Source organism: Quercus suber, unplaced genomic scaffold (assembly GCF_002906115.3).
Source record: "Quercus suber isolate HL8 unplaced genomic scaffold, Cork oak 2.0 scaffold_248, whole genome shotgun sequence".
NCBI lineage: Eukaryota > Viridiplantae > Streptophyta > Magnoliopsida > Fagales > Fagaceae > Quercus > Quercus suber.
In genome coordinates this window covers 154,424-165,054 of record NW_027069704.1, presented here as the reverse complement: position 1 = coordinate 165,054, position 10,631 = coordinate 154,424, and the positions used below count along the sequence as shown (strand labels likewise).

At 33.9% G+C, this 10,631-nt stretch overlaps 1 protein-coding gene across 1 annotated transcript; it reads left to right on the top strand.

Annotated features, from left to right (window-relative positions):
- The first annotated feature begins 981 nt into the window (after positions 1-981).
- On the top strand, positions 982-5,517 carry LOC112005373 (GDSL lipase). Its single transcript, XM_065780825.1, has 4 exons — positions 982-1,237; positions 1,327-1,448; positions 4,914-5,138; positions 5,251-5,517. The coding sequence occupies exons 1-4, from the start codon at positions 982-984 to the stop codon at positions 5,515-5,517; spliced, it is 870 nt and encodes a 289-aa protein (XP_065636897.1).
- The last annotated feature ends 5,114 nt before the right edge of the window (positions 5,518-10,631 follow it).

Here is a 10,631-nt window from a genome sequence, read left to right as displayed (position 1 = left end):
TCCCCCCCCCCCAATTATTAAAAAAAAAAAAAAACTGATATATGTATGTAATTTGGAAAATTAAGATTTGCCCTTAAATATATATATTTTTGGATCTCCTTTGTAATGTTTAGATATTGACCCACAAGAAAAAAACTAAATTTGGACTGAAAGTATAACATCAATAACGACAAACTCTCATCTAAAAAAAAAAAAACCAACAAATGTGTTGAAATGTTTCGAATCTTAGTTTCGTGTCTGTGCGAGCTACTGCAATATTTGAATGTTTTAGTTTACTGCTATTTTATTGGCTTGGCTAAAGAAATTAATACTAAACATATTTGAGTCAAGAAAAGTATGTGCATAAAATTAATAGTTTTTCCAATAATTTTAATGCATAATTTTTTTTATATAAATATAAAAATATGCAAGGGTAATTTTAATGCATATTTTTTTATTATATATAAATATAAAAATATGCACAGAATCATGTCTTTTGGGGGGGGGGGGGGGGGGTGTTGTTCATTTGCATGGTGTTCATAGTGTGGGTGTGAATCAAAATCTCCAGGGATCTATACAGTTATGATGTGCTTACCGGTTAAATTAAAATAGATAAATCATGCCATTAATTACTTGTGAAAAAAAAAAAAAAAAAAACCTGTAAATAGTCATATAATAAAAGTTATGTTATATATTAGTGAATTCAAATGAAGATAATGTTCATGATAAATCATACCATTAATTAATTGTGAAATAAAAACTATAAATAGTCATGTAATAAAAGTGGTGCTAATAATGAATTCAAGTAAAAATAATGTTGCTATAATCATAATAAATTATGTCATTAATTGTGAATGGTTACCCAAATAAGGAAAAAAAAAAAAGAATCTGCATTGAAGTCATTGTCGCCGTGCTAGAATTTTGGATATATAAAAGGTGGAAGTGTTAAGAGGAATCCACCACACAGTGAGGCTTTGCATAAAAGCTGAGACAGATTAGCTAATGGCGAGTCTAAGATACTTTTTCTGTGTGTTTGTGAGCCTTCTCAACCTAATCAGCTGCCATGTTCAGTCCAAGCCAAATGGAGAACATAAGACCTTGTTCATATTTGGGGACTCACTCTTTGATCCAGGCAACAATCAGTACCTCAATGGTAGTAGTGTGGAAGGTGGATCAATTTCTTGGCCATATGGAGAAACCTACTTCAACCATTCCACCGGGAGACTCTCTGATGGCCGTTTAGTCCCAGACATTATTGGTAAGCAACGCATCATATATGTTACTATAACATGATGCAGATTGGTTTTTGTACTTAATTGTTAACACTTCATCTTGCAATGGTTACAGCCCAGTTTGCCATGTTGCCTATACTTCCACCATACCTACAACCAATTGCACATCGTTTCACTTATGGGGCTAACTTTGCTTCAGCTGGAGCAGGTGTTCTTGTTCAAACTCACCCCGGAACGGTATGTAGATCATTTTCCATTTAAGAATTAGTCATGGCCTCATGGGTGGAGTCAGCATCACCCATTTTTTTGTTCAAGAAAAAACAATAGTGCTAACGGCACATTTGGTACATTAAGAATAATAATCTTTGTTATTGAAAATAAAAGACATTATAATAGAATAAGGGCATATTCAAATGAGAATTATTGGAATACTCTTAGAGTATCATAAATGCACACTCCCTCCTCTCACAAGAATTATGAGTTTCATCATGAATTTAATTAGTGGAACCCACTATTATGTGAAATGAGGAAGTATACATTTATGGTAATTCGGGAGTATTCTATAATTACTCACATTCAAAGAATGTATGATGATGCCACTTCATATAAGTGGGGAAATGGCATTAAATGGTATTTACCCATGTAGGTAACTTTCTTTCTATTTTAAAAAATGCAAAAAGGCATGTTTGGCAAACTGTAAGAGACATTGTAACATAATAGTTTTTTTTTTTTTTTTGTTAGACTTAGACCCTTGTCAAAAACTGTGTTTAACCAGTTTTAAGGCCAAGCTGTTAATTAAATCTATTATGAAAGTTTTAGGAATTATCAATATCATACAGAACGGAAAATATATATGACACAAAAAACCTTATGAAACAAATTGTTCCATAGGAAAAACCTAGGGGGAGTTTACCCAATCAATATCAAGGTGACAGTTTCACTATAAGATAGAGATTTACAATCCAGAATAATCTTATTCGTAGTAAATCAAATTTTAGTTACTGAACTGAGCTCTGAACCGCCACAGACTTCGTTTAAAGTACACTGCAATAACATGAACCTCCAATCCATGTACTTCAAAATCCCATTTAGCACCTTTGATTACAAGAATAAGGCAACAACTTCTACAACATCGGATTTTCATTTTTTTTCAAAAAATATCAAGTATAATTATTCCTTTTTTAAAATGTTGTAATAGCTATTATTTAGTAAGTTAATATATTTCCAAATATATAAACTTTTCATATAAACAAAACAATTATAATTTTTTTCATATGAAAAATCCTCCTTTTATCAAATTTAATATATATTCTTTTTTTAGGAAAGATAATTTTATAAATAAGATATTTTAAGTTTTGTCCTAACAATAAAGTGCAAACTATACACCATAAAGTTTCAAATTTTGGATTTCATCCCCTAAAATTCTATTCCTTTTGCATCAGCATCTCATTCATCCATATTTTTCGTTAAGTGACACATAAGCTTGTCATGCGTGTTTAGTTTTTCCAATAAAATGATGCCCCATCATTTTTGTAGCCTAAAAAAAAATTAATTAATTAAATAATTAAAAATGACATGACATAATAAAATAACGTGGCATCATTCTATTGGATGAACTAAACACACATGGCAAACTTATATGGCACTTAACAGAAAATATGGATGTAGGGGTTACTAGTGCAAACGGAATAGAACTTCATGGGGTAAAATCCAAATTCTGAAACCTCAAAATATAAAATCTAAACACCTTCAAACTTTAGGGATGTAGTTGCAATTTAGCCTTATCTTAATATTACAACTTACAACCAAATATATGTTTTAGTTATGCCATTACAACACTATTTATTTTTAGTAATAAAGATTATAATTCCTACCGTAATCTTCATTCAGTATATCAAACATGCCCAAAGTTTGTTTGGGAAATTACAATAGAGGAATTTGTTGGGTTATAGATTGACCCCGGTTAATTAATTTAATTACCCAAGTTGATTAATTAGATCAAATTACATGCAAATCGTGGAAACACAAACAAATAACCAAATAAACTAGAGTGCAACAGAAAATAATTTGACATGGTGATTTGTTGACTAATGAGGAAAATCTCTTGAAAGGCAAAAACCTTACCAAGTAATTTTTATGTCACCACTCCCAATAATCACTAATCAAGAATCAAGCGATTACAAATACAAGGAATCTTACCACTAAATTGGACTAAAATACCAACCTACAGTTGAACCTTCACTTCAATTTCCAATTGAACTTGATCTTGTAGTGACTTCTTCTCTTTGTACAGATCCTAGTACATGACTAACTCCTTTGCTCGAATCCAAGTATGTGACTAACTCCACATGTACAACAACCCTTTGATTGTTGTAATTGATTTGCAACAACTTTACATAGAAATACCAATAAGATCTTCAATTGTAAGTGTTAGAGACGTTGCTTGGTTACAGAACCCAAAGGCGCTCAGAAAACGAACAAGATTTCTTTCTTTTGTGGGAGGAGGCTGGGGTTTCAAAAAGAAAACCTTATGAAACTTTCTAGGGTTAGCTCTCTGGGACTAGGTTTTTCTTTCTCTCTACCTCCTTATTTATATAGGAGCTTAATGGGCCCTTTAATGAGCTCTCCTATTCCAATAAGGTTTTCTCTCCTAAACATATTAGGCTTACGCAAACCCATAAACAAATAGCCAACAGAATCCAAACATTGCAGGTTATATCAAAAATCTTGTAAGCTCAATAGATCAAGAGGTTTCGAGACAAGTATCAAGCTTCATTAAATCTCGATAGATTGAGAAGTATAAAGATAGGTATTGGGACCTGCAGCTTTAACTTTTCTTGAGTAATTTTCATGTCTTCAATGAAACTACTTGTAATGATAATCTTGAACCCGCTTAGATCTATCCAATACATAAAAAAATATGACCCTAACAGAATTAATTTAGGACAATACCTAACTCAAAAGGTTAAGCCTATGAGTTTGGGTTCAATTATGTATAATCAATAAAGTCATTATTAATTGTACTATAAACTGCTTATAAATATGATAACATAAAATTAAATAGAAAAAAAAAATACTTCAAGTACACAAAACCCCCGGTTAAAACACTTGTTTTATTTGTAAACTATTAAATATCCATTAAAATAAACGGTGAGTTGCTTATGTGATAACATATATCTGTATTTAGAGCTGCACTTTCACATAAACCAACATCATATGTGGTCATGCATTACACTCAAAATCTCTAGGGGATTCGGTGTTTTAGGGGAAACAACAAGGCATTAGTGCATCTTTCCCTATTTTTTAGTTCATCTTTACCTTGCCTTGATAGGTTGACATATGTCTCTAAAATGTATGTTTTGTTCTTTTATATATATGAGAAGTGTTACATCTACAACACTTTAACAATAAATCTTATATGGTAAGTTATTACTAGTTCTAATTACTTAAATTATTTTTTACTAATAACATGCATTCAGTAACAACCTGTTACTTAAAATTTGTTATGAAATTTGTGTGAAAATATTGTGGACATATCATCTCTCTCACTGGATGGAAACTTTGTGCTACAACGTAACTGAAAATCATGGAAATAAAAGCGCTCTTGGAAGTGGGTAGTCTTGCCTAAAAAAGCAATGATAAAATATAGTAATGCAAGGACATTTTACTCTTAATTAGCTTAATTTTCCTTTTTCTCTCCAGATAAATCTCCCAGCGCAGCTAAGCTATTTTAAGGCTGTAGTGAAGTCATTAAGGCAGAAATTAGGCGATGTAAAAGCCAAGAAGGTGGTGAAGAAAGCTGTGTACTTGTTTAGCATTGGAGGCAACGATTACTTCAGCTTTTCCTCACAGTACCCCAATGCTTCTCAGTCTGACCGAATAAAATACGTGGAGATTGTCATAGGCAACTTGACTTGCGTGCTAAAAGTAAGTTAATCACTTTGAAAAAATTTAATTTGAGGAACTATTTTAGTAAAAGACTGTTCAATAAGTTCGTCTGTTTTTTATTTCAAAATCTTTTTTTTTTTTTCTTTTTCAGGACTTATATGGTTTAGGAGGAAGGAAAATTGCATTTCAGAATGCAGGGCCTTTGGGTTGCCTACCAGCCGTGAAAGCAATGAATCCCCAACTTGGTGGCAAGTGTGCTGAAGAACCCTCCGCTCTTGCAAGACTCCACAACAGAGCTCTAGCCAATGCCCTTAAAAAGTTAGAGAGCAAGTTACCAGGTTTCAAGTATTCAATCTTTGATTATTACAATGCGCTTCTAGACAAAGTGAACAACGCTTCAAAATATGGTAGGCTATGACCACAATCTGCATATTATTCTTCAAACAAGTTGGATTTACCTTTACAATAACAATACATTAATGCTAGGGACAACAATTTTCACTATCTTTTTTACAATCATTGACGTGGTAAATTGTAATTCAAGCAACATCACTTTCATGTGAGCCCACTACTATAACTAGGGCTGTCCACGGGTCGGGCCGGGTCGGGTTTGTGCCCAACCCGGACTCGACCCGCTCAGGTCGGGTGGGAGAGAATCAAACCCGCAACCGACCGCCGATCACCACGGGTCGAGTCGGATCGGATTCTAAAAATCGATCGGTCGGTTCGGTTGAAACCGACGAACAGAGTCGATGAGCGGAGGAGAGCAAAGCGTCGTCGGATTTGGCTGGAGAAGAGCGAAACGTCGTCGGATCTGGCTGGAGAAGAGCAAAACGTTGTCGAATCTGGCAGGAGAAGAGCGAAACGTCGTCGGATCTGAGCTTAAACATCGCCGGATCTAAGCCAAAGTTACCGATCTGAGCTTACACGTCACCGATCCGAGCTTAAAAGTCACATTCTACTTTAATATAATCTAAGTGTATTAAAACATCATTTTGATATGGGTGCATCACTAATACTGCTTTTATTGTGTATTAATTAAAAAAAAATGTTAATAGATGTCCCAAGGACAATGGTTAGAAGCTCTTTTTAGAAACATTTTATAAAAAAATGATAAAGCAATTCATTTTTTGATACCTTTTATATTTCTCATTAAAATAATTTCAAAACATTCTTAATATGATTTATTAATCATTGCTCCAAGGACACTTGTTAATATGATCCTAATTATAATAAGTCATGTCAGCAGTTCTTAAAATGAAAAGTGAAAAAATTGTGTCAAAAGTTATTGAATAAAGATAAAAATGAGTCAAAATTCGAAGTTCTCATTGCAAGACATTTCGATGGAATTAATAACAACAAAGTAGCCTTTTGCTTATTGTACATATTGATTTTGTAAAAGAAATAAATTTTGATAACATCTCCATGGATGTTCTGCCAATAGCCTTTATGTTTTCACTTGATGTTGTACTTATACAATTGTTTAAAAAAAAAAAAAAAAAAAAAACTTTGATGGAACATCCAGGTTGGTTAAAATATTTTGCGGAGGACATTTGCCATATATGACAATAGCTAAGTGGATTCGTAATGGTTTATCCATGATTGACAAGAAGATTGAAAATTGCTCAGGCACAAACTTATGATTATGAGAAAATTACTAGTTTATAAAATGGACATATTTAACATGTTGAAGAAAATTATATGATATATGGTCAAGAATTAGAAAATGAAATACCAACACATTTCCCATATTTTTGGCTCTGCAATAGAAATGCCAATATTATTAAAAAAGTGTGGTTTACATCTACAAGTGACGGTGTCAACTCCAAAACATAACAAGAAAGCTAGACATGCATATGATAATTAACTGGTCATAAGAGATCCAATTACGCTTGTTCAAATAGTTGTTTCACATTGTAAGGGCCTGTGACATTTGGTTCTCCACTCCATATCAACTCAGCTAATTGCCAGTTCGCTGCTTCAGTAGTATGGCCACCATCAAACCACACATACGCACCAGGATCACTGCATACCTTAATGGTTCTTTTCCATTTCTCCCTCCTCCACAATTCACTGCCCTATATGGTCCACTGCCACAACATGCATCGTTACCATTCTCGAAGCCTTAAAAACACAAAGGAAAAGAGTTACAACAAAGATAAAGGTAAGAGCAATGCTAGGAGTAGGGACAACTTTGTTCACCATTTTCTTTTCTTTCTTAAAAGTTTTGATTGAAACAATATCACTTTCACATAGAATCACTTTTACTATGTACCAACTACAACAAACTATTATGAATTGTTGTGAAAATTTTTGTGACATTAAGTCTAGGAACATAAAAATTTTCATAATTTTTTCGCTAAAGTGGTATGTTATAGTTAGGGGTGTCCATGGAAACCGCTCACCCGAGCAAACCGAAAACCCGCCCGGACCGACCCGCTCGCCGCCCGATCCGACGACTCTGGCGGTCGCGGCGGGTCTCAGCCCTTCAAACCCGATTCCGGCGGGTCGAGTGGCGGGTTTTCTCCGCTAAAACCGCAGCCACCCGACCCGCCCGACCACCACTTCAGATCAAAGCTCCCCCGTTCAGATCCGGCGACGAATACCCATCTTTCGCTTAGATCCGGCGACGATTTTTCTCAGATCTACTTAGATCTGATGATTTTAGCTCAGTTCCGGCAATATTTTTCAAAAATCGCTCAGAATCGGTGACTTTTAAGCTCGGATCTAACGCCGGTGACGTGTTAAGCTCAGATNTACACTTAGATTATATTAAAGTAGAATTTTTATCTTGTATCAAAAAAAAAAAAAAAATTGATGTTTTAATCATACCTTACACCTTTAAGAAGTCATTATATAAATTATGAATTAAGTTTGTTTTCCCTAATATTGCTTTTATTTTTATTTCCTTCCTTGATGTGTAAAGAATTTGGATGGCAATATGACATTATAGTGGATGAGGAAAATTTCGGACCTACAAGTATGTAGGGCCCATCTACACATCGTTACATGGAAATTACTTGCACACTACGGCCAAAGATCCTACCGCACAATCAGATCTCTTATATATGGAAAGGCAGTCCTGAGTATCTTGGGACCTTTCTCTCTACAAGGAAATTCCCCCAATTCAAGGGATTTGGGTCAGCTCTCTACCACTATATAAACTACAGACCTTACCGTTCTTGAGGTACGTGAATTTTTCCTAGCTCTTGCACTCTCGAGTTCCTGGAGATTCTTGTATTATTAACTTAACCTTCAAAGGGTCTTTGGCCGGTGCCCCACCGGTGCCCTTTAATTGGTTCTTCTCTTTTGTTCTTCAAGTACATCAATTGGCACGTGTGTGAATGATCAACTCACTAAAGATTTTTGTGCATCATCAATAAGCATGAAAAATATCAATTTAATTTTAATTTATTCAGCAAGGAAATCCTAGGTAATCTCGTTTCACTCCCCACACCATGAGACAACATGCAAATGAACCCCACAATGACATGATTCTTTGTATATTTTTTATGTATTTATATAATGCAAATCCTGCATTGAAATTATTGGCAAAACTATTGATCCTATGCACGTGCTTTTCTTAAGTCAAATATGTTCAGCATTCGATTGCCTTGATATGAAAACATTCACCAATTTCATTTAAAGGTATGTTTGGTAAACTGTAATAGACAATGTAATATCATAATTATTACTATGTTTTAGTTATTCGGTAGTTTGGTTATATTTTTATTACAATGGATAGTCAATACTTATTATTAGGGGCCATTTTTTGTTGTGTAGCCACTTGTTGTCCATTAAAAGGGTGACCTTGCGAGACTCGGATTTGTCTGAGGAGTTGGGTTTGGAACTCAACATTGGGCCACATAGTCCAATGGCTTTCAGTGTATTTTTAGGCCTACAAAATGGATAAACCCCAAAGTCTAAGAATCATGATAATGGTTGAAATAATAGTTGAATAAAGTAATATGTATTTGGTGAAATATTTTGATTCAATGATGAGTTAAAGATCACAATGATGTCTATTAGGTGATGTCTAATATTAGGGAATAATCAATTGTCATATGTCTAGCAATGAGATAGGTCAAAGATAGTCTACGTCTAGCTGTGGTATGATTTATGTTTAAGATAATAAGATATGTCCAGCAAGAGAGTATGTCCGAATAATGTATGTTATGTCCGAATAATGTATGTCCAACAGAGGTTTATGTTCAAATGATATATGTCCAATAGTGATAGATCAATTTATTAGTGTATAGTAATGTAATAGTAAAGTGATTTGTATTTAAAGGTGAAGTAATTATGTACTCAATGATATAAATTTATAGATATGGAAACATAGTCATTTATCTTTGTATAGTTTGTAGCTATAGCTGTATAGCATTAGTGAGCTGATAGTATTCCAGCAAAATGACTCCAGCGATGGAGAGGCAGTTTGCCATGATAACTTCAAGGTTGAAGAGTAAAAAATGAGTGTAACTAAAGGGAGAGAGAGTATGTCTAGCTGTGTGTAGAGGCTGGTTAAGTTTGTCCCATTTATCATACACTTAAATGAATTCTCCCTTTATAATGCCCTTTTAGTTATTAGTGAAGTTTATGAATAGTGTTGCCTTCCATGTGAAGGGCTTTTGTAAGATAGATTTGTGCCTCCAATGAGAAGGGCTTCAATATAAGGTTTTTGTGCCTTCTAAGAGAAGAGCTTTATGTATTAGAAGTCTATGCCTTCCATGAGAAGGGTTTTTGTAAGAAGTCTTTGTGCCTTGTAGGAGAAGTTTTTTAGTATCAGAAGTTCATGCCCTCCATGAGAAGTGCTTTTAGTATGAGGTACTTGTGCCTTCTAGGAGAAGAGCTTTATGTGCTATAAATCTATGCCATCCATGAGAAGGGCTTTTTGTAAGAATGTTTGATATCTCTTGAGAAGTATGGACATGGTAAAAGATATAGATGTTTTGTGAGATATAGTATTTGTAATATCTATTGATGATAAGTATGGATACTTGGTAAAAGATGAGTTTCTAATATATATGAGAAATATGTATGGGTAATTTGTGATAGATGTAATTTGTAAGAAGTATGATGAAGTATATGTAGATAATCTGTGGGATATGGATTTTGTATATAGATACTTTGTGAGTTATGGAGTTTAAAGATAGTAAAGATATTAGATTATAACTAATGAAGAAGTTGTAGATATATGAGGTATGGTGATGGCTTATGTTGTTTTCTAAGAGCAGCTTTTGTAAGAAAAATGAAGAAAGAGATGTGTTTAGATGATATGGGTAGTAAGATGATAAAGTTTCAAAATGAGAGAGTCTGAGAGTGGAGTTTAGAAGGGTTGTGTTGTAATTTATGTAATGGTGTGTTATAGCAATGTGGTTTGGTCCTCTTTATATAGAGCCAAGTCTAAAACTAAATTAGCTCAGCTAGAGGAATGACCAGCAAAAAAGTAAAGGATTTTAGTAAGAAAAATATAGCTTCTTTAGTTGGTTTTGGTTTTTAGCCAAATAAAGAAATTCTATACTGTTAAGACTG